The 23313-nt window shown below is 40.3% G+C and overlaps 4 protein-coding genes across 6 annotated transcripts; 3 read left to right on the top strand and 1 right to left on the bottom strand.

Annotated features, from left to right (window-relative positions):
• Nucleotides 1–408: 408 nt before the first annotated feature.
• Nucleotides 409–2092, bottom strand: rpp38 (ribonuclease P/MRP 38 subunit). The gene has a single exon (XM_078095068.1). It carries the CDS (start codon nucleotides 2090–2092, stop codon nucleotides 1256–1258), a length of 837 nt encoding a protein of 278 aa, XP_077951194.1. The 3' UTR covers nucleotides 409–1255.
• Nucleotides 2093–3044: 952 nt separating this feature from the next.
• On the top strand, nucleotides 3045–4908 carry acbd7 (acyl-CoA binding domain containing 7). The gene is made up of 4 exons (XM_040164826.2): nucleotides 3045–3238; nucleotides 4091–4208; nucleotides 4305–4367; nucleotides 4457–4908. The coding sequence occupies exons 1-4, from the start codon at nucleotides 3227–3229 to the stop codon at nucleotides 4528–4530; spliced, it is 267 nt and encodes an 88-aa protein (XP_040020760.1). The 5' UTR covers nucleotides 3045–3226; the 3' UTR covers nucleotides 4531–4908.
• A 584-nt stretch (nucleotides 4909–5492) lies between these two features.
• LOC120810341 (peroxisomal carnitine O-octanoyltransferase) lies at nucleotides 5493–12938 on the top strand. The gene is made up of 17 exons (XM_040164813.2): nucleotides 5493–5633; nucleotides 6128–6251; nucleotides 6721–6845; nucleotides 6947–7128; nucleotides 7244–7368; nucleotides 7488–7596; nucleotides 7797–7890; nucleotides 8004–8132; nucleotides 8218–8319; nucleotides 8475–8558; nucleotides 8638–8745; nucleotides 8855–8985; nucleotides 9076–9199; nucleotides 9304–9382; nucleotides 9880–9973; nucleotides 10529–10648; nucleotides 11333–12938. The coding sequence occupies exons 2-17, from the start codon at nucleotides 6137–6139 to the stop codon at nucleotides 11451–11453; spliced, it is 1842 nt and encodes a 613-aa protein (XP_040020747.2). The 5' UTR covers nucleotides 5493–5633; nucleotides 6128–6136; the 3' UTR covers nucleotides 11454–12938.
• A 1005-nt stretch (nucleotides 12939–13943) lies between these two features.
• On the top strand, nucleotides 13944–23271 carry crot (carnitine O-octanoyltransferase). Of its 3 annotated transcripts, none has more exons than XM_040164810.2 (17): nucleotides 13944–14084; nucleotides 14606–14729; nucleotides 15179–15303; nucleotides 15405–15586; nucleotides 15702–15826; nucleotides 15946–16054; nucleotides 16903–16996; nucleotides 17110–17238; nucleotides 17332–17433; nucleotides 17541–17624; nucleotides 17710–17817; nucleotides 17929–18059; nucleotides 18150–18273; nucleotides 18376–18454; nucleotides 20840–20933; nucleotides 21281–21400; nucleotides 21935–23271. In XM_040164810.2, exons 1-17 carry the CDS (start codon nucleotides 13980–13982, stop codon nucleotides 22053–22055), a joined length of 1956 nt encoding a protein of 651 aa, XP_040020744.2. In that variant the 5' UTR covers nucleotides 13944–13979; the 3' UTR covers nucleotides 22056–23271. The 3 variants fall into 3 exon arrangements, 2 of the variants coding, with proteins under 2 accessions (XP_040020744.2, XP_040020745.2); XM_040164811.2 differs by having other exon boundaries at nucleotides 13952–14084; nucleotides 14590–14729; XR_013453761.1 differs by having other exon boundaries at nucleotides 13953–14084; nucleotides 18150–18281.
• Nucleotides 23272–23313: the final 42 nt, after the last annotated feature.

Genomic DNA, 23313 nt, shown 5'->3' with positions numbered 1-23313 from the left:
TTGTACATTTTCTGTGAGTGATGTTATTTCCCTCTTATCCCTTTATATAAGAGAAAAAGGGTGACCCATGTAGTCATTGCTTTAGGGCTCAAAGATATTTTTTGTACCATGGAAAGGGTAAATGAGCTACATTATCAAAGACCAATGTTACCGGTGTTAATTTAACAATGAAACTGGGTTATTGAGTCAATGGTGTGCCTCATGGATGTGTCACTGATGTGTTGCCTGTAGCTGTTTGAATGAACTTCTAGCATGTCAGTTTTGCTACTGTGATCATTTTTAGCATTGATGTTACTAGCTACACCCTTGAGTGAGAACCCAAAGTACCTGCCTTATTTAAAAGATTTTTTTTTATTACGATTTTGGCGTGAGGGGAAGGTGTACTTTTGAAACTACATACAGCTTTCTCTAAATGAACAATATTTTTATTCAAATCCATTGCAAGCTGTGAAAAGGCAGAAGAACTTGTACCAGCATCATTTTGACAGGACCCCAACACACGTCAGCTACACCAGCATGGATATTTGTTTGAATAAACTCACTTTAAAAAATGTCCAAGAGCAGTGCACTTCTTTTTAACATGACAGGGACAATGGAAACACAAAATGAGCATTTTCCATTGTGTGAATTAGTTTCAGCTATGGTAACTGAAATAAACATTTTTTATTTGTCTGGTTCTTAAAGGTTTTATTTTACCAACAAAAAAGCCTGAAAGACGCATGCAGTCACACGGTTTAGTATCTCTAATTCAAAAACATAAATTTAATTGATTTCAATTAATGGCCAAGTTCCGATTCGTGAAAACTACTACATTCCAAACCATTTATTTTCCCCTCCCGCCTTGCTGCCACTGGTGTCCATTTCAGTATGAAAACAGCACTACTCGCTTTTAAGATGGGTTTCCATTCAATAAAAGAAAAGAAGTAGCTGACACATAGTTGCAGACTTACATTTAACAATGTTGATTGTCTATTAATATACCAAATTGGTTGTTTGTTTGGTATCAAAAAAAGTGTTCAATATTCACATGGTGAGCACTGTAATGAATGAATGGACCATGATGGATGATGGACCAATTAAGCATGTTTCAGTTTGTCGCAAATTTTGATCACAATCGATCAATATCTGCCCCAAATTTGAGATTTTATGTGAATGAGTTACTGCAGTGGATCTCAAGTCGGGGGGGGATTCTAGGTATCAAAATCAAGTGAAAACAAAGCAATAGTCCTGATAATATCTAGACGGAGTCTCTGATTCACTTGACAGACTTGGCCTTCAACTTTTTTCTGTTCTTTGCCGGGTTAGCAACAATTCTTTTCACTTTGAGAGGTTGCAGAGTGCAGGAGGATGCAGATGGGGTGACTTCCCCAGAATCACAGTCAAGTTTCCTTTTCCGGCCCTTCTTCTCTTCAAACTCGTGCTCCTCCTCCTCCTCTTCCACGTCAACGTGCTCTTCAGGTGTCTCTCTGGGTGCCGCCGTCTCTTGCAGCCATGCAACATTTAATGAAGGCACTCTGGGTGAAATGGCCTCAACAGCGTCACTGAATACCTCCTCTTCCTTGGAGGCACACCGTCTGAACCCCAGGGCGAGGACACTCCTCAGGCCCAGCGGCTCGGACGCGCTCTGGCTCAGGCGAGGCACTTGGCAGGCCGGCACACCTCTCGTCGCGCTCAGCGCTATCAGATGATCCGTCATGTGTGGCGGCTTGACAGACTTGCACACGAGCAACAGCTTGAGCTCGTTCCTCTCCAGGGCTTTGGTGACCTCGTTGATGCCAATGGCCAATTGTTTCCGTGCTGCCACATCTGTCCAGCCGTTTTTGGGAGAATCCTGTCCCTGTCCATCCTGGGTCACAAGCTCTGCCGTGGCAGCAGGTTTAAAGTCTTTCTTTTTTCTCCACGGGCGAAACACTTTTACCTCTTTTTTTTCAAGACCAGCGGAAATCAGCTTGTCCTTTAGAGTTTTCAGGATGAAATGCATGTCTTCTTGTGGAAGTGGGCCCCATTTTGAAGTGAAAGGTGAAGTAAAGGAGGTCTTGACTGGAATATGCTTTTTGATTTCCTTTTTAACCGGCTTTCCTGTGGCTGCCATACTTCCTCTGAAATGAACACAAGAAACGCCTGTAGAATCTATTAAAAACGTTTTTGAAATAAACACGTTAAAAGTAGTATAGACACATCTGGAGGCAGGAATACAAACAGTTGAAGTGGAAAACTTCCACTTCAGTTTATTGAGCGAAGTGGATTATTATACAAAATGTCTTCCATCAATATCACTCGAGCCAAAATAACGACGCTTAGGCTCGGCAATACAAATAATGATTATCAATAAAATAGACGCAATTACATTTTACAACCTATATAATATTGTGCCATTGTTGCGAGTGTAATAGTAGGTTTTAGCGTGCTTTATCTCCAGTTGAATGACTGCAGTAAGAAAAAGACGAAGGTTTGGTGGGTAAAGAAAGTGGGTAAAGAAAACGGTTGACTGCTGTGAACACATCAACATCCTAAAAGTCAACAACACACTGAGCAAAGAGGTGGTATTTAGTTCCTTTACCTGATTTCTAATGCGCCGAAAAGGAATTCAATAGCTCCGTTGACATTATTGGGCAAACAACACGGGTGGGTTAGTGGGCGCTGCCATTTTGTTTGAATTGAAAAAACTTTATTTAAAAACAACGTCAACAAAGCTGCATTCAGGGCGTTAACGACAGTGACGACGAATTCGACGAAAGCAGAAACAATGATTTCATAAATACATCGTTTAAGTATTCATTTTCATAATTATTAATGTGGATTGTTTTGTCCGTTTCGAATAAAAACAATTTGTATGACCTTTGAAAATTGTGTTTTCTGTATTCCCCAACGACCTCCAAGTGGAGGGGGGTGAACAAAACAACATAACAAAATCGCGCATCATATTACTACATACTATAAACACCCTTTGTTTTAACGTTTCGCTTAAATGCACTATCACTAATTTAATCTCTCTCTCTCTCTCTCTCCCTCTCTCCCTCTCTCTCTCTCTCTCTCTTGTGTGTGTGTGTGTGTGTGTGTGTGTGTGTGTGTGAAGATCCGAGCGGCCAATCAGATTCTCGGCAGCTCTGCGCTCCCTCCTCTGCAGGCCTCTCCTCTGCAGATTGAATTGCAGAGAAGAGGCCTGCAGAATAGCCGACGGGAGGAGGAATACTTTCACCCGAACTACGCTGTTGCATCTGCGAAAATGTCTAATCGGGTAAAAATATTTACTGCCTTTCTATTCATTTCAGTGGCAATATAGGCCTACCGAAGTAGCACTGTAGCACTGCTATAACGAGTAAGAGTATTCACATAATACTGAATGTATACTGAATGTAGTGCCATCCATCTTTGACTGTATGGGGTGAATTGATTTAACAATAGCGAGTCGAAAATATTTATCTTATTCTTGCTCAATGCCCCTCCGCCCTCTGGTGCTGCAACTACAGTCAGACGAACGTAATGCAAGCAGAGCGCTTTAAAATGAGCCACACAAGCAGATATTATTATTAGGCTACACGAATAAAGAAAAAAACGTATTTTATTTGAGGAGATAAAAAGATATTCGACTAATACTTAATGGTTGAACTTTGCAGGGTGCAAAAAACAATTTCAGGGACATCTAAATCCCTACACTACACATTTGAGGCCATGTTTTACTGATTGTGCAAAGGGTATCCAATGGTTTATAAATGTCAGTACTGCTATGCCCTAGATCTTTTGTGAAGTAGATTATTCAAGTAGGCACCAAAGCACTGGAGTCCTGAATAAAAGACCATTGTTTATCTCAGTTGTGCAACAATAGGTCTCCCAAGCTCTGCAGCATGACTAGAATACTATGCTCAGATTTCCTATTGACTGTCGTGTATAACTGATTAATATGCACATATTCAAATTCTCGTATTCTGTGATTTCTGCAGACTTCTGCTGAACTACAAATCTTAAACTGTTTCATTTGTCAGGCTTGGGAAAGAGCAGAATACAATAATATACAGACATGCTGACCTTGTGCAAGCTGAGCTCTAAAGTACAGGGAATTATTTAATGTCAAAATGTCTACTATCCGTAGGCAGAGTTTGAGAAGATGGCAGAGGATGTGAAGAAGGTGAAGACGAGGCCCACGGATCAGGAGTTGCTGGACCTGTATGGGCTTTATAAACAAGCAATAGTTGGAGAGGTTAACACCGGTATGACTTCCAGCAAGAAAAGGTAAAAGCCACGCAGTGTTCCCTGGCTTCTGAACATGTGCTTTCTGGTCTCTCTGTGTGCCATCACAATTATAGATCGACCAGGAATGATGGATTTGAAAGGAAAAGCCAAGTGGGATGCCTGGAACTCAAGAAAGGGTATCAAGTGTATCATGTGGATTTTAAAGTGTCAGCTTAGGAAAAATAAACAAAGTTATTTTACTTTTTCAACCCTTTTTCTCTTTCAGGAATGTCCAAGGACGATGCAGAGTCAGCCTACGTTACACTTGCAAAGGAAGTCGTCAGCAAATATGGCATGTAAGACTTGTGCTAAATGGAAGAGGCAAAATTAATGGAAAAATGACTAAATGTCTACTAACTTAATAACTTAAGAAATGTCCTTATCTCTACAAGTATCCTTCTGAGGCTACAATTTCAATGGATAAAAAAATACATTTAAGATTAAAATTTAATTTAATTTTAACAGAGATTGTTAATTGAATAATTGAGATACATCCTAGGAGAAAAAAAATCTTTCTAATTGCTATTCATCTCATTTATGTAGTTTATTCCTGCAATCTCTATTTGCAGTTTTGCACAGCAATATATTGTACACACATGAACTATGATATGTAGCTTGATTACTGAACAGGAGAGACTGAGTTCTGTCTAACATGAAAATAAAACCTCTGACATTTTCTTTGGTTTTGTGGTTATTTATAACATAATACAGTTCAACAGCAACACAAACCACATTTTCTAAATCACATCTTTGTAAGATTTTAAACTAACAAGGATCATTACAGCCTGAATGAAGGTCTGATTTTTTGGAGGATTATTGGGAGAATATTAGACCACATTAGCTTTTGGCTTATGGTCCCTAATAAAGTATTTTTGCTTAGAACACAGTAGCAGTAGAAAGGGATTACTTAATGACCTGTACAAATAGGAGGAATGTTTACTCCAAGCAAAACCTCTTTCAAAGTTGTCTTTCACAACTTTTGAAGCAATCCTTTAAGGATTACGCTTGATTGGGTTTAATCCAAACCGTCGACAAAACTGACCCTGTTCATAACTACAGAAAAGTATGGAGTCAATTGTGTCCACATACTAATGGCTGCATGGTGTATTTGCAAGAATTGTCTGGCTTTGCTGTTTAGAAAGGGTTATCATGTCATTGACCAGTATATCTGCATCCAATAATTAGAAATACACAGTGTGGATTTTTTTTCTGGTGTCATCGCCTCATTCTGGGTAAAAAAAAGGGGGGTTGGCGCATGCGCAGTAGGATCTTCCGTGCTCAGCCGGTGTTGTGAGTCAACGCAGATTCAGTGGGTCAAAGGTAAACGGTCTGCAGACAGCAGCACGCATAACTTCACTTGTGTCTGGACGCGGGGACATCAAGTGAACACAATCATTTTTTAGGTTAGTATTGTCGTGCATCGTTTGTGCATTTTTACATACATACATTGTATTTGTACAATTTAACGTATTGTTGCACGTCCGACATTGTTGTTGACAGTAACAGAGAGTAATGTTCTCCACCTCGCGCTTACACTGATCCTAACTTTGCCCTGTTTACTGGAAAAACTTGTTTTAAGTTGTTAAAACGCAAAAATTGCCTATTTATCCAATAGACGATTGCCTACATGAGCTTTGGATAAATTACCGTAATTGTCGATCCAAATTGATAACCAGACTGTTGTCACAGTGATTGTTTACTTGTACATCTCACAGTAATCATTACAGATGTTTTCAAAGAAACATAAGTTTTACTTTGCAAAGTAAATAGTTCCACATAAACTAGAATTACTGCTTTTTGGTTTTGAACTCCCTGTATATGAAATCTCAAACATTTGATTTAGGAAAATATTGGCACACATGTTTATTTTTTTGCATTTTGTCTTAATTCCTTCCAGAAAGAAGAAATGGATAATCATCCGTCAGAGTCCCTAGCGGAGCGGACCTTTCAGTACCAAAGCAGCATGCCGTCCTTGCCTGTCCCGTCACTAGAGATGAGCCTCTCAAAGTACCTAAATGCAGGTAGGATAGCAACTTTGAACAGTTCTGTTTAAGAACTTAAGGTTTTCAAACTTCAAACATTTGGGAAAACAAAAGCTGTAAACCACTATTTAGGTAATATTCCACCTCTGCAATGAGCCCTGTGCAAGATGAAATATGGTTAATAAGTGTTATTCTGTAGTTTGACCCTTGAGCGGAGCAAAGCCGTTATCATTGAGCTCGAACAAAGTTCCTTTGCACCATTGTTCAAACAATAAAATGCCCCTAATGAATTTCAATAGGTCACTGCTACCTAAACATTGTAATAGTACACACAAGTTTTATTTCGGCCTTGTATGTTTAGTATGTTTCATTTTGGTTGTATACGTGAGCATTTTCAACCTTTTAATGCCAGCAGAATTAAATCAACCACTTTCACAAGAGGCTGAAACTTCACAATGACCTGCAGGCTCTAAACTGACTAATTCTGTACTGACATGTTTTCCATCAGTTCGACCCTTTGCACGTGAGGACGAGTTTAAGGCTACAGTGGACATAGTTCGGACATTTCAAGAGGGAGTTGGCAAAGAGCTGCACCACAAACTACTGCAAAGAGCCGAGACAAAGAAGAACTGGGTGTGTAATGGAGTGCTGAGTGCCTTGTTTTGGAGTTACAGATGATGATCCTCAGTCATGGATGTTTTACTTCTGTGAGAATTTTTCTTTTTATTCTTCAGCTGGAAGAGTCGTGGTTGGATGCTGCGTATCTTGAGGTCCGCGTCCCCTCTCAGCTGAATGTGAACTTTTGCGGCCCGGCGCCCTACCTGGAGCACTGCTGGCCCCCGGAAGAGGGAACTCAACTGCAGAGGGCCAGTATCAGCACCTGGCACACACTACAGTACTGGGACCTGATCCGCACGTAAGACACATTTTGCACTGTTTAAGTGGTGTGTTAAGTAAAAGTTGCTCTTTCCTTGACTTGAAGTTAGTTATATATCTAATGTGTTTTTTTGTCTTTCCCTCGTGTATTTTAGGGAAAGACTCCCTCCCCAAAAATCTGGCAACACTGTATTAGATATGGACCAGTTCAGAATGTTGTTCAACACCTGCAAAGTTCCTGGAGTAAAGAAGGACACCATTCGTAACTACTTCAAGACCGGTAGAACAATCGATTGATTCTTATCTCTTACTTTCAGACCCGTCATCCTATGCGTGCGCTCACGTTCTCGGCTTACAAGTCACCGTTGTGTACAATGTATATTTTATGCTGTGCCGCAGAGCGTGAAGGTCCATGCCCCTCCCATTTGATAGTCATCTGTCGTGGAAGGATCTTCACATTTGACGCAGTCTGTGATGGACAAATTCTCACTCCTCCGGAACTACTGAGGTAGTGATATAAAAAAATGTATGTTATATGGCGCTGGGAAATAATAAAAAAAATTGTATTTAGTAATACACATTTCTGTTTCTTTTAAATGATATATGACACTCTGAAATCCTGCAGAAACCCTGTAATTGTGAGCTTGATCCCAGCGTACAATGTGGCCTCACTTCCTTTTGTGTGTGTGTGTGTGTTGACCTTCGTAGGCAGCTCATCTATGTGAAACAGTGCTGTGAGGGAGAGCCAGAGGGAGATGGAGTGGCTGCTCTCACTTCAGAAGAGAGGACTCGTTGGGCGCTGGTAAATTGGGAGACTTGTGCTCTGAATCTCATGGATTACATTTGGGAATGAAATTCTAATAATACAAAATCATACTTCAAGATCAGCTCTGTCACCATTTACTGTCTCTGCAGGCAAGGGAGCATCTAATAAGCATTGACCCACAACACAATGGCACAATCCTGGAGACCATCCAGAGCAGCCTGTTCGTTGTGTCCCTGGATGAAACCACTCCGTACTCCACTCCAGACAACTACACAAGTGTAAGCACTGCACAGGGTTTAAAAACTAAAGAATTTTAACAATGTTACAGAGTTACACGTGTTATTGTGTGACTTCTGATCACAGTTGACCACAGAAGCCCTCACTGGAAATCCCGCCATCCGCTGGGGTGACAAATCATACAATGCACTCTCCTTTGCAGACGGCACGTTTGGATCCACCTGTGATGTGAGTTAGTGTGTGTTTGCGCGCGCCGGGCTAAAGAGGTTTCGCCACACTGTTAAATCAAGCCCATATGCCACGTTTTTATGATCAAGAAGGTTGTTGCCCAAAATCAAATAATTCTTAATGCTAGTTGGAAATAATACAAGATTGTTTTGCAGCACGCACCATATGATGGCATCGTACTGATTTCTATGTGTTGGCATCTGGACCAGAAAATTAAGGACACAGAAGGCAAATGGAGGGTAAACTAACATTTATTCTCTACATACATGTAAATAGTGAATCTGTCACTTTTCACACCATGATGACTATGCTTTGTAGGGCTCAGACACAGTGAGACCCGTTCCCCGCCCCGAAGAGATGGTGTTCACGGTCGATGAAAAGGTCCATAGCGACATTCGCCACGCTAAACGGCAATACTATGAGTCGGTGAGACACTTTTCAACACACCAAGTACAGTAACAAAAAACGGCTGATGCAGAATAACTTGTCTATAGTCACAACTGTGTGGGTTTCTACTCTGCCGCTGGCTTTATAGGCACAGGACATGCAGATTGTGTGTTACGCCTTCACAGCATTTGGAAAAGCAGCCATCAAACAAAAGAAGTTGCATCCAGACACCTTTGTTCAACTCGCTATGCAGTTGGCCTACCAGAAAATGCACAAAAGGTACGTGCTGGTTTCAGTTTGGGCCACGCACTTACTGATTTTTGAAGCCTCAGGTGAAAAGCCCCAACTGTCTCTTCTGGCCCCCCACAGGCCTGGAAGTTGCTATGAGACCGCAATGACTCGCAAGTTCTACCACGGCAGGACAGAGACGATGCGACCCTGCACCCAGGAGGCTGTGAACTGGTGCAAAGCCATGATGGACAACACATGTGACGTGAGTGAGTGAGTCAGTGCGTGTCTGAAAATCTGTAGCAGAATCCCACACAGCGTATGGAGGTGATTTCTTTTTTTAACATATTACAATGAATATTCTTCCAGGTTGATGCAAGGAGGAAAGCCATGAGGCTGGCCTTCATTAAACACAACAAACTGATGGCTGAAGCCCAGGAAGGAAAAGGTTGGTTCACTTTGCAAACATGTACGCTGAGCATTTAAGAGTTCGAGCAATCCTCTGTAAGCACATTTCATGAAACCAGAACACTCCCTAAAACTATGTTGAAGACAGGAGATTGATTTTGAAGCTAGTATATGGATTGCAGCAATCACATCTTGGCATTTTTGGCATTCTTGGCATCAACTGTTCAAAAACAAATACATTTTTTTTGCCAAAAATGTAGTTTAAAAAAGTGTTGTTAGAATGTTAGAAGGTAAACATGTTTTTAACTAATGCACGATTTATAATATCATAAATAATGAAATAAATATTGTTAAATGTAATGCTACGTTCTAAACGTGTCTTGTTTTTAAATGGTTCCCTCAAATGCTAAGTTTCTGATTTAAATCCCTCTCCAAACGGTACAGTGCATTAAATACTGTCAGTGCAGAAGCAAAAGATGCTCAGGCTCCTGTTTTACTGGATTGTAAGTCCACATCATTTTGTGACATCGTTGGCAGGTTTTGACAGGCATCTTCTCGGGCTGTATCTGATTGCCAAAGAGGAGGGACAACCCACTCCAGAACTCTTCCTGGACCCCCTCTATGCAAAAAGGTACCGTCTGTAAAGTCTGTCTGCTTTTTGGCACAGGGTGTCCACACCGGAGTGCTGGTTGTATCGTTGGGTCCGTGTGGGTATCAAACATGCTTTTAGTAGAACGTTTTAAAATAATACACTTGCAATTAAAGCATGTCTTTTTTTTTAATATTACGGTAAGACATTTTGGTCTTTTGCTGAAATACCTTGTTGATTTAGTATGGAAATCATTTTACTTGTGAATACTATTGTTTGACTGATGCTGAGTGCTGGTCTGATGCTGATGTTAAATTAATAAGCTCTATTCCTGAATATCTATTGAACTGAATTAAATTGAATTGATCATCCCGATATCCGTTGAGCTCTTTTATCATTCATTTTACGGTTTATTGTTGTTTCATGAATTTGGGATTTCACAATAAAGTTGTAAAAATACTTGAGCATTTTAGGTTCTAATAAGTGATCCGTCCGATAAAAATAACTACAATCCAGAAACGTAACCAGACTCAAGGCACTGGATTCGATCGTGAATTTTTCTGTCTGCCTGTAACTGAGTTGTGTATTTGTCTGCAGTGGTGGTGGTGGTAACTTTGTGCTGTCGTCCAGTCTGGCGGGCTACACTACAGTTCTGGGGGCCGGGGCTCCCATGGTGCACCGCGGCTATGGCTTCTTCTATCGTATTAGAGATGACAGGTGAGCAGACAAGACTAAAGCATGTTTCCATAATCCTGTTTCTTCTTCTGAAGATCCTTGGCTTCAATGGTCATGGTCCATGTGTTACGGTGTTAAGACTTCAGTTTTATGTTGGAATGTGAGTTTTCTTGTTAATTCATACTAACTAGTTACATTTAAAAAATATATATAAACCACACAAAATCACACACGAGGTGCTTTTCTTTTACTACGGCGCTGCATTGAACCTATGAGCGTAGATGCCACATTTTAAAGAGCTATATCCATCCGATTTGAATGGCTAGTCTTTTATTTTATTTGCCCAAGTTTATTGCTGCATCTCCATCAGCTCAATCAGATAACACATCGACTCTGAATTAAAGCATTTCAAAACTTGTTTTTTTCCCTGCCTGCTCTTTATTCCCTCTGTGATCAATATACTGTAAACATTGTGCACGTACACTCACACAGAAGCTCACTGTAATAGAACCCGTCTGCCCAGCTCAATTGGTTTAATTCATACATAGCCTGTAAATTAATCTATTGTACGACATGTGTAATCAGCCAAACATATGGATTAATTGTGATCACAACATTTTACATGCTCTTTGGCAGAAGAGAGAGAGGGAGAGAAGGGTAACTTCAATACAAGTTATTGCAGCTTCAGGATCTGCACTCATATCCACTTTGTCTTCTTCCCTCCAGGATTGTAGTCTCCATCTCAGCGTGGAAATCTTGCCGTGAGACCGATGCTGCGTCATTATTCAACAATTTCTGTAGCTCCTTGCATGAGATGTTCCACTTGGCCACCACATCTCAGCTATAAGAACTCACACTCACACAATTTGTACTGCATGTGAAGCCACCGGCTTTGGTATTATTACACATCTATTCACTTAATTGCATAGTGGTGAATAAGACAAATTATGGTAAATTCTTTTGTTATTAATTATGTTTTTATGAGTTCATACTTTATAACTGGATATTATTCATTTTTAAATGTTGCCTTTACATTAAGCCGATGCTGAGACTCAAGTGAGTAAATATTCAACTGACACTCAACTCTCATGGTGGACTATGAAGAAAAGAACTGTTGCTTGAGTGTTGTTGGCATTTGATTTCTCTATTATGATAATAGCACTTACGTTACTCTGTGACTCTGTACATTCAATTGTCTATATACATTATTTGAATTTGAAGGTAACCCATGCAGTGTTGAGATTGCAGGGCAACTCGTTGCTGGGAACTATTTCAAGTCGGCTCACACCGGCTACCGTCGCAGGACCAGTAACATTTCTACTGTATTTTGATCATTTCCACTTTCTGATTGAAATCGATGCTTCAAAAAATTAAACCTTTTGAAAAGGAATTGTCCTGTATTGTAGAGATTTCACCCTCCAATAATTATTGGCTTTATTCCTGCACATATTTTTAGTTAAGATGATTTTATTTGCCTTTTGCACATGGAAGTCCTTTACTTCTGCACGTCGGCCACATGAAACAACCATGTGATTGTGTTTCTGCCCCACTATGAACCAGCATTTTCTCAAGTAGTGCAGGTGGAGACCGATGGGCCGACGGCTCGGAGGGAAATGCTTAAACTATTAATATCTGGAGATACGATAACTAATTGTGTTGCCTTCACAGGCGATGAGGTGTGGCACATTTATTTGGTAACTCCTGTACAGTACTTCTGGAAAGTGTTGGTTTTCTGATTATTACCTTTTATTCAGTCACTGCACTTTTCTTTAATTTGGGTCGTGTGTCTGCTAAGTGAAAGACTGCAGAATGTCCACATGGCTTTGTAATGAATGACTGCTTTAATCATAAATTAACTTTACAAACTGTGACTTTATCTACATTTTCTTATCACACCTCCATGTCAAGTTGGGTTTTTGTCCTGTCTCCACGTTTGTTTTCGTGACTTCCTGTTTTATTTTGGAAATGAATTCTCCTCTCGTTTCAGGTTCATTGCCCTTCCTGATGTGTCACCAGTCTGATTGTCTTCCCTGATTCCTGATTGTGTCCACCTGTTCCCTCTTCCCCCATGTGTTCATATAGTCTGCGTCTCCCTTCGTCTTGTGCCTGTGTGTCATCCTACGTCGTCATACCAGCCAGTGTCCAAGAGCCATAGTTTCTCTAGTCTCGTGACCACAGTTTTACCTCGTTCGAGTAATTTTTCTTTGTAACTCTGTTTGTTCCAGCATCAGGTCTCAGTTAGGTTTAGATAAGTAGCTTTGTTTTCCTCCTTTTGGAGTGACCTTATTTTTGGATCTGTTAGCACTCTGTATGAATAAACTGTCACCCTACACCTGCTTTGCGTCTGAGTCCTGCCTCCCGCCCGGTTCTGACATTTCTCTGAGTATAAAGCCTTGGACTTTCTTGATAAAGTTGAATTTAAAATGTACTGTGTGATTTCTTTAACAAAGATTATTGAGATGCATCATAGAAGGTAAAAAAATACAAAAATGTTCTAATTGCTATTCATCTCATTTATGTAGTTTACTCTTGCAATGTCTATTTGCACAGCAATATATTGTATTCACATGAACTATCATATGTAGCTTGATTTCTGAACAGGAGAGAATGTCTAACATGAAAATAAAACCTCTGAAATTTTGCTTAATGACCTGTTCAAATAGGAGGAATGTTTACTCCTCTTTCCTCTAAAACAGTGGTTCTCAACTGGTCTGGCTCCGGGACCCACCATCACCCCTTAATGACAAGCCACGACCCAAATCGAGGAACATTCTCAACTTCTCAAATTTGTTTAATGAAAATATAGTGCAGTTTGAACCTGAGATAGTATGGAGACAGAATACGTGTGCCAACACAAAAACAAGTTTAATGAAAAAGCAAAACAGCCAGCTGTCAATTCTAATTTTTATTTCCTCAGGCAAACGCCCGCGACCCATTAAAAACGGGTCCGCGACCCACCAGTTGAGAATCACTGCTCTAAAACCTCTTTCAATGCAGCCGTATGAATGTTATTATGAAGCGATCTTTTAAGGATAACACTTGATTTGGTTTAATCCAAACCGTCGACAAAACTGAGCCAGTTCATAACTACAGAAAAGTATGGAGTCAATTGTGTCCACATACTAATGGCTGCATGGTGTATTTGCAAGAATTGTCTGGCTTTGCTATTTAGAAAGGGTTATCATGTCATTGACCAGTGTATCTGCATCCAATAATTAGAAATACACAGTGTGGATTTTTTTTTCTGGTGTCGTCTGTTTAATTTATTTATTAAATGAATGTTATGTAACGTCGCCTCTTACTGGGTTAAAAAAAAAAGGGGATCGGCGCATGCGCAGTAGGATCTTCCGGCCTCAGCCGGTGTTGTGAGTCAATGCAGATTCAGTGGGTCAAAGGTAAACGGTCTGCAAACAGCAGCACGCATAACTTCACTTGTGTCTGGACGCGGGGACATCAAGTCAACACAATCATTTATAAGGTTAGTATTATTGTGCATCGTGTCGGGAAGCGAGGAGTGGCGTTTTTACATGAAGTATTTGTACTATTTAACGTATTGTTGCACGTCCGACATTGTTGTTGACAGTAACAGAATAACGTTCTCCACCTCGCGCTCACACTGATCCTATTAACTTTGCCCTGTTTACTGGAAAAACATTGTTTTTATCTAAAATATCTCATATTACAAGTTAAAGCTCTGAAAGAAATGCTGATTTAAACAATAGAACTGTAGCCGATTGCCTACATGAGCTTTGGATAAATTACCGTAATTGTCGATGCAAAATGATAACCAGAATATTGTTTACTTGTACATTTCACAGTAATCATTACAGATGTTTTCAAAGAAACATAAGTTTTACTTTGCAAAGTAAATAGTTCCACATAAGCTAGAATTACTGCTTTTTGGTTTTGAACTACCTGTATGTGAAATCTCAAACATTTGATTTAGGAAAATATTGGCACACATGTTTATTTGTTGTATTCAGTTTTAATTCCTTCCAGAAAGAAGAAATGGATAATCATCCGTCAGAGTCCCTAGCGGAGCGGACCTTTCAGTATCAAAGCAGCATGCCGTCCTTGCCTGTCCCGTCACTAGAGATGAGCCTCTCAAAGTACCTAAATGCAGGTAGGATAGCAACTTTGAACAGTTCTGTTTAAGAACTTAAGGTTTTCAAACTTCAAACATTTTGCAAAACAAAAGCTGTAAACCACTATTTAGGTAATATTCCAGCCCTGTGCAAGATGAAATATGGTGTTATTCTGTAATTTGACCCTTGAGCGGAGCAAAGCCGTTATCATTGAGCTCGAACAAAGTTCCTTTGCACCATTGTTCAAACAACAAAATGCCCCTAATGAATTTCAATAGGTCACTGCTACCTAAATATTGTAATAGTACACACAAGTTTTATTTCGGCCTTGTATGTTTAGTATGTTTCATTTTGGTTGTATACGTGAGCATTTTCAACCTTTTAATGCCAGCAGAATTAAATCAACCACTTTCACAAGAGGCTGAAACTTCACAATGACCTGCAGGCTCTAAACTGACTAATTCTGTACTGACATGTTTTCCATCAGTTCGACCCTTTGCACGTGAGGACGAGTTTAAGGCTACAGTGGACATAGTTCGGACATTTCAAGAGGGAGTTGGCAAAGAGCTGCACCACAAACTACTGCAAAGAGCCGAGACAAAGAAGAACTGGGTGTGTAATGGAGTGCTGAGTGCCTTGTTTTGGAGTTACAGATGATGATCCTCAGTCATGGATGTTTTACTTCTGTGAGAATTTTTCTTTTTATTCTTCAGCTGGAAGAGTGGTGGTTGGATGCTGCGTATCTTGAAGTCCGCATCCCCTCTCAGCTGAATGTGAACTTTGGCGGCCCGGCGCCCTACCTGGAGCACTGCTGGCCCCCGGAAGAGGGAACTCAACTGCAGAGGGCCAGTATCAGCACCTGGCACACACTACAGTACTGGGACCTGATCCGCACGTAAGACACATTTTGCACTGTTTAAGTGGTGTGTTAAGTAAAAGTTGCTCTTTCCTTTACTTGAAGTTAGTTATATATCTAATGTGTTTTTTTGTCTTTCCCTCGTGTATTTTAGGGAAAGACTCCCTCCCCAAAAATCTGGCAACACTGTATTAGATATGGACCAGTTCAGAATGTTGTTCAACACCTGCAAAGTACCTGGAGTAAAGAAGGACACCATTCGTAACTACTTCAAGATCGGTAGAACAATCGATTCATTCTTATCTCTTACTTTCAGACCCGTCATCCTATGCGTGCGCTCACGTTCTCGGCTTACAAGTCACCGTTGTGTACAATGTATATTTTATGCTGTGCCGCAGAGCGTGAAGGTCCATGCCCCTCCCATTTGATAGTCATCTGTCGTGGAAGGATCTTCACATTTGACGCAGTCTGTGATGGACAAATTCTCACTCCTCCGGAACTACTGAGGTAGTGATATACACTCAAGTACACACGCCACACACAAGCGTCATGTTTAAGGGTTGTGCCAAGCGCTTTTAGAACTGTTCACTTCACCGGCATCCCATTTATGACCCCAAACAGGTCTCTGCACTCGCATTATCTTTAGGCAGTGGACATTCAGTGCTTTCTATTTTGCTAACATGTCTCCTTGCCTCCCTCACTTACGTCTTAAATCTGCCAAAAGGAAGATGTGAGAGATACAAGTAGGAGACATGAGAAAGCAGGAGCCAAAGCTCCCAAATAATAACTCCTTTGTTCCAGAGCATCGCTCTTCCGCCTTGTTGATTGCTTCAAACTGTGCCACACAAACGGGAGTGGGACACATCACATCACTTGATGAAAGACCTCTGTTTATAATACATTTGTGTTTCCTCATCCTCCACGATGGTACATGTTTGCTCTGCATTTGGATAACATAGTTATACACGAATACTCGTGGCGTAGCTCTACAGAGTCTTAAGCTGTCCTGTAATAAAGTGACAATTTATAAGAACGACACCTGTTGAGGCACCAGAGGATTGGACTGAGAGAAATAACCCACAACTGAAGGAAAAAAAATATTACAAAAATAACTTGGACCTTTCCACAGCTTCTCTATGTCTGGGTTGCATTAATTTAATTAATTAGTCAAAATATATGTTACATAGCGCTGGAAAAAATGAAAAACTACAATTTAATAATACACATTTCTTACACGTTTCTTTTAAATTACATGATACTCTGGAATCCTGCAGAAACCCTGTAATTGTGAGCTTGATCCCAGCGTACAATGTGGCCTCACTTCCTTTTGTGTGTGTGTGTGTTGACCTTCGTAGGCAGCTCATCTATGTGAAACAGTGCTGTGAGGGAGAGCCAGAGGGAGATGGAGTGGCTGCTCTCACTTCAGAAGAGAGGACTCGTTGGGCGCTGGTAAATTGGGAGACTTGTGCTCTGAATCTCATGGATTACATTTGGGAATGAAATTCTAATAATACAAAATCATACTTCAAGATCAGCCCTGTCACCATTTACTGTCTCTGCAGGCAAGGGAGCATCTAATAAGCATTGACCCACAACACAATGGCACAATCCTGGAGACCATCCAGAGCAGCCTGTTCGTTGTTTCCTTGGATGAAACCACTCCGTACTCCACTCCAGACAACTACACAAGTGTAAGGGTTTCAAAACTAAATATTGTATAACAATGTTCACTATTTTGTAAATGGAAAGAGTTACATGTGTTATTGTGTGACTTCTGATCACAGTTGACCACAGAAGCCCTCACTGGAAATCCCACCATCCGCTGGGGTGACAAATCGTACAATGCACTCTCCTTCGCAGACGGCACGTTAGGATCCACCTGTGATGTGAGTTAGTGTGTGTTTGCGCGCGCCAGGCTAAAGAGGTTTCGCCACACTGTTAAATCAAGCCAATTCTTAATGCTAGTTGGAAATAATACAAGATTGTTTTGCAGCACGCTCCATATGATGCCATGGTACTGGTTTCTATGTGTTGGTATCTGGACCAGCAAATCAAAGACACAGAAGGCAAATGGAGGGTAAACATTGACTCAGATTTATTCTCGACATACATGTAAATAGTGAATCTGTCAGTTTTCTCACCATGATGACTATGCTTTGTAGGGCTCAGACACAGTGAGACCCGTTCCCCGCCCCGAAGAGATGGTGTTCACTGTCGATGAAAAGGTCCACAGCGACATTCGCCACGCTAAACGGCAATACTATGAGTCGGTGAGACACTTTTCAACACACCAAGTACAGTAATAAAAAAAATGCCTGATGCAGAATAACTTGTCTATAGTCACAACTGTGTGGGTTTCTACTCTGCCGCTGGCTTTATAGGCACAGGACATGCAGATTGTGTGTTACGCCTTCACAGCATTTGGAAAAGCAGCCATCAAACAAAAGAAGTTGCATCCAGACACCTTTGTTCAACTCGCTATGCAGTTGGCCTACCAGAAAATGCACAAAAGGTACGTGCTGGTTTCAGTTTGGGCCACGCACTTACTGATTTTTGAAGCCTCAGGTGAAAAGCCCCAACTGTCTCTTCTGGCCCCCCACAGGCCTGGAAGTTGCTATGAGACCGCAATGACTCGCAAGTTCTACCACGGCAGGACAGAGACGATGCGACCCTGCACCCAGGAGGCTGTGAACTGGTGCAAAGCCATGATGGACAACACATGTGACGTGAGTGAGTGAGTCAGTGCGTGTCTGAAAATCTGTAGCAGAATCCCACACAGCGTATGGAGGGGATTTTATTTTAACATATTACAATAAATATTCTTCCAGGTTGATGCAAGGAGGAAAGCCATGAGGCTGGCCTTCATTAAACACAACAAACTGATGGCTGAAGCCCAGGAAGGAAAAGGTTGGTTGTAACCAACGTATGATTTATAATATTATAAATAATGAAATCATTATTATTAAATTAATTAATATTAATATTTTGCATTCCACATGTTTGTGGGACACAAAGAACATTTGGTGAGAAACACTAAATGGGAACATCAATCCCATAGAGTAACTTTTAAAGCGCCGGGAACTTGAGCGGAGTCATTTGACTACATATCATATACATTATCAAAAAGAGTAACAGTTAAAGAACGAAGTGTGCAACACGTAACAGTAAGCCAGTAAACAGTACATTTCTAATCTTTTTAGAATGCTTTATTAGCTTTATCAGACTGCCAGTATAATTACAGCTACCTTGGTCAGGACTGCAGTAAGCTTATTATTAAAGCAGCCAATGTCTACCAGTGGTGCTAAGACGGTGCTAATTAAAATGATGATAGAAATGGAAAATTTGGCTGTTAGCAAGCTAATGTAAATAATATGTTGTTTTGAAGCCTGATATTAAAGTTAAGACAAAGTGAAAAATTCCTTAAAATCTCAAGATATATTATGCATACTGTATATTTAACAATGTGTGTAAAAATAAAAGACATAACGCCCATTTATTAATATTTTTATTTAAAAATTGAATTATCTTTTCATCTTGTAAAACCAAATATGTGCTTACTTAAGCCGATACCAAACTATTTTCATCTTTCAGATACTAGGGGCCTCATTTATAAACGTTGTGTACGCACAAAAGAAGGCGTACGTCGCTCTCTACGCTATAATTGGTATTTCTAAAAAGCAAACTTGCCGGAAAAATGTGCGGTCCTTCACGCAAGCTCGGACCCATGCGTACGCACAAAAACGGGTGAAATGAGAATCGTCGGCAAATGCAAGAAACACGCAAACGTGTGTGAAAGTGTGTAAAACTAGACTGTTGTGTAAGAGAAATGCCAATACTGCCTCTCATAAATAACACGAACACCTGTTTGATCGATCTGCAGCGTAAAACAAACATAAATACAAATTAACACATTTTCAAAAAGAAAAGTGAAATATGTTCTGCAATAATATTGGCATGTTATGCAATTCATCCTCAAAACACAGCTGTTGCTTGTCAGATGCAATCAAATGGAATAAAATGCCGTGATGCCATCACAATGCGTAATGACGCGAAATGGCTGATCTTGCGCTCTTCGAAGACGTGGCACATAGAAGGATTCGCGCTGTAGTGCAGCACACCATCGGCCTGTTTAAAGCCAGATGGCGCTGCCTCGACTGCACTGGAGGGAGGTTATTGTTTACTCCTGAAAAGGTGTGCAAAATCATGCTGGCATGTGCTGTGCTACATAATGTGGCACAGCTTCCAAACGTGCCTCGACCCCTTGACGGCGACGTTGTCCCAGACCCTGTCCCCGATCCCCAATCATTGCCGCCAGTCTCTCATCAAGAGGGGACAGCTCCGGTGTCCCCTCTCCCTCACCAGTGGCAGACATACTTTGGCGATGGCGCGCTAAACGTTTTTTTGCATCCACTTTGATGTCAGGCCATTTTTTCTTTATTTCGGCCACGGTCCGAGGTTGTGAGGCTGCAGCGTTGCTCTGCAACCTTTTGCCACTCGAGTGCCTTATTGGCATTAGTAATGCCCATACTGTGCCCTCCAAAAAGCATTTTACTTCTCCTTTCCACCTCCCAATGATCATTTCGACTTCACACTGAGTGAAGTTACGTTTCTTCGTTTTCCTCTCAGTGTTTGCCATGATTTCGCAATCGATGAATATTAATTTGTGGGCGTTCCACAGACTATATATGGGCAACTATGGGCGTGACATGAAGTCGCAAAAGCTGCGCTGCATTTAGAAGTGATTGTGATTTATTAAGGGAAAACTGCGTAGGACGTGCACGCGCACTGTTTTATAAGTCTGAATATTTCTGTGCGTACGCACGTCCTATGTTTCATTCGTACGCCACTTCTGGCGCAAATCCTACGCAAGCTTTTATATATGAGGCCCTGGGTGTCTGTAGAGCCACGGCCTTCTGTAGCTCCGTTCTAAACGTGTCTTATTTTTTAATGGTTCCCTCAAATGCAAAGGATTTGATTTAAATCCCTCTCCAAACGGTACAGTGCATTAAATACTGTATTTCACTTTGTTGTTAGAATGTTAGAAGGTAAACATGTTTTTAACTAATGCACGATTTATAATATCATAAATAATGAAATAAATATTGTTAAATGTAATGCTACGTTCTAAACGTGTCTTGTTTTTAAATGGTTCCCTCAAATGCTAAGTTTCTGATTTAAATCCCTCTCCAAACGGTACAGTGCATTAAACACTGACAGTGCAGAAGCAAAAGATGCTCAGGCTCCTGTTTTACTGGGTTGTAAATCCACGTCATTTTGTGACATCGTTGGCAGGTTTTGACAGGCATCTTCTCGGACTGTATCTGATTGCCAAAGAGGAGGGACAACCCACTCCAGAACTCTTCCTGGACCCCCTCTATGCAAAAAGGTACCGTCTGCGGAGTACTGATCTGATATTGATCTCAAATTAATAAGCTATTTTCCTGAATTTGTAGAAGGGACTACTCCATATATCTATTGAATTGAATTGAATTGATATCTGTTGATCCCTCTCATCATTTATGTCTGTTTCTTGTTGTTTTATGAATTTGAGATTTCACAATAAAGTTGTAAAAATAAAAAAATAAAGTTGTAAAAATACTGCATTTTAGGTTCTAATAAGTGATCCGTCTGATAAAAATAACTACAATCCAGAAACTTAACCAGACTCAAGGCACTGGATTCGATTGTGAATTTTTCTGTCTGCCTGCAACTGAGTTGTGTATTTGTCTGCAGTGGTGGTGGTGGTAACTTTGTGCTGTCATCCAGTCTGGTGGGCTACACTACAGTTCTGGGGGCCGTGGCTCCCATGGTGCACCGCGGCTATGGCTTCTTTTATCGTATTAGAGATGACAGGTGAGCAGACAAGACTAAAGCATGTTTTCTAATCTTCTAACTAATTACAGATTTTTTTAAATGGAAACCACACAAAATCACACACGAGGTGCTTTTCTTTTACTACAGCGCTGCATTGAACCTATGAGCGTTGATGCCACATTTGAAAGCGCTATATCCATCCGATTTGAATGGCTAGTCTTTTATTTTATTTGCCCAAGTTTATTGCTGCATCAAAATTTTTAAATTTTTACATAGACTGTAAATTAATCTATTGTACGACATGTGTAATCAGCCAAACATGGATTAATTGTAATCACAACATTTTACATGCTATACAGCCTGTAAATTAATCTATATTACGACCTGTGTTCAACCAACCAAAAAGATTCTTGCTTTGACATCACTTGATCAATTGTAACCACAACATTTTACATGATCTTTGAGAGAGAGGGAGGGAGAGAGAAAGATGGGTAACTTCATTTCAAGTTAGAAATTGTGTCCCCTGCAGTTTCAGGATCTGCACTCATATCCACTTTGTCTTCTTCCCTCCAGGATTGTAGTCTCCATCTCAGCGTGGAAATCTTGCCGTGAGACCGATGCTGCGTCATTATTCAACAATTTCTGTAGCTCCTTGCATGAGATGTTCCACTTGGCCACCACATCTCAGCTATAAGAACTCACACTCACAAAATAATGCACAGGTGACTATCGACAGCCAGCGAGTGTCATGTTTGTTCTCAGCAAAGATCAATGCAAAGGTACAACATTTGTACTGCAAGTGAAGCCACCGCCTTTAGTAATATTACTAAATATTAGTAATCAATTCCCTTTCCTGCATAGTGGTAAATAATACAACTTAGGGTAAATTATACTTTATAACTAAATATTATTAATTTTTAAATGTTGCCTTTTTATTCATTCACATTAAGCCGATGCTGAGAGTCAAGTGAGTAAATATTCTTCTGACACTCAACTCTTACGGTGGACTATGAAGAAAAGAACTGTTGCTTGAGTGTTGTTGGCATTTGATTTCTCTATTATGATAATAGCACTTACGTTACTCTGTGACTCTGTACATTCAATTGTCTATATACATTATTTGAATTTGAAGGTAACCCATGCAGTGTTGAGATTGCAGGGCAACTCGTTGCTGGGAACTATTTCAAGTCGGCTCACACCGGCTACCGTCGCAGGACCAGTAACATTTCTACTGTATTTTGATCATTTCCACTTTCTGATTGAAATTGATGCTTCAAAATGAAATTAAACCTTTTGAAAATAATTATTGGCTTAGTTCCTGCACATATTTTTAGTTGGGATGATTTTATTTGCCTTTTGTACATGGAAGTCCTTTATGTCTGCACGTCGGCCACATGAAACAACCATGTGATTGTGTTTCTGCCCCACTGTGAACCAGCATTTTCTCAAGTAGTGCAGGTGGAGACCGATGGGCCGACGGCTCGGAGGGAAATGCTTAAACTATTAATATCTGGAGATACGATAACTAATTGTGTTGCCTTCACAGGCGATGAGGTGTGGCACATTTATTTGGTAACTCCTGTACAGTACTTCTGGAAAGTGTTGGTTTTCTGATTATTACCTTTTATTCAGTCACTGCACTTTTCTTTCATTTGGGTCGTGTGTCTGCTAAGTGAAAGACGGCTGAATGTCCACATGGCTTTGTACTGGAATGACTGCTTTAATCACAAATTAACTTTACAAACTGTGACTTTATTATCTAAGTTTTCTCTGCTTATAAAGCGTTAGAAATTGCAAAATGTGAATAAAATTGTACTTTCTCGAAACACCTCAAAGAAATCAATATCTTTTGAACAAACTGATTTTATAAATGTACCAAATAAATGACAAATAAAGTTAAAATATTTTCATATTTTTGATTGTTTTGTTAAATAGTTACCAAAATATTCAAA

This window comes from Gasterosteus aculeatus, chromosome 20, assembly GCF_964276395.1.
Source record: "Gasterosteus aculeatus chromosome 20, fGasAcu3.hap1.1, whole genome shotgun sequence".
In the NCBI taxonomy this organism is placed as follows: Eukaryota; Metazoa; Chordata; class Actinopteri; order Perciformes; family Gasterosteidae; genus Gasterosteus; species Gasterosteus aculeatus.
Note: the sequence above shows the minus strand (reverse complement) of the source record. Positions and strands in the feature narration are given on the sequence as shown.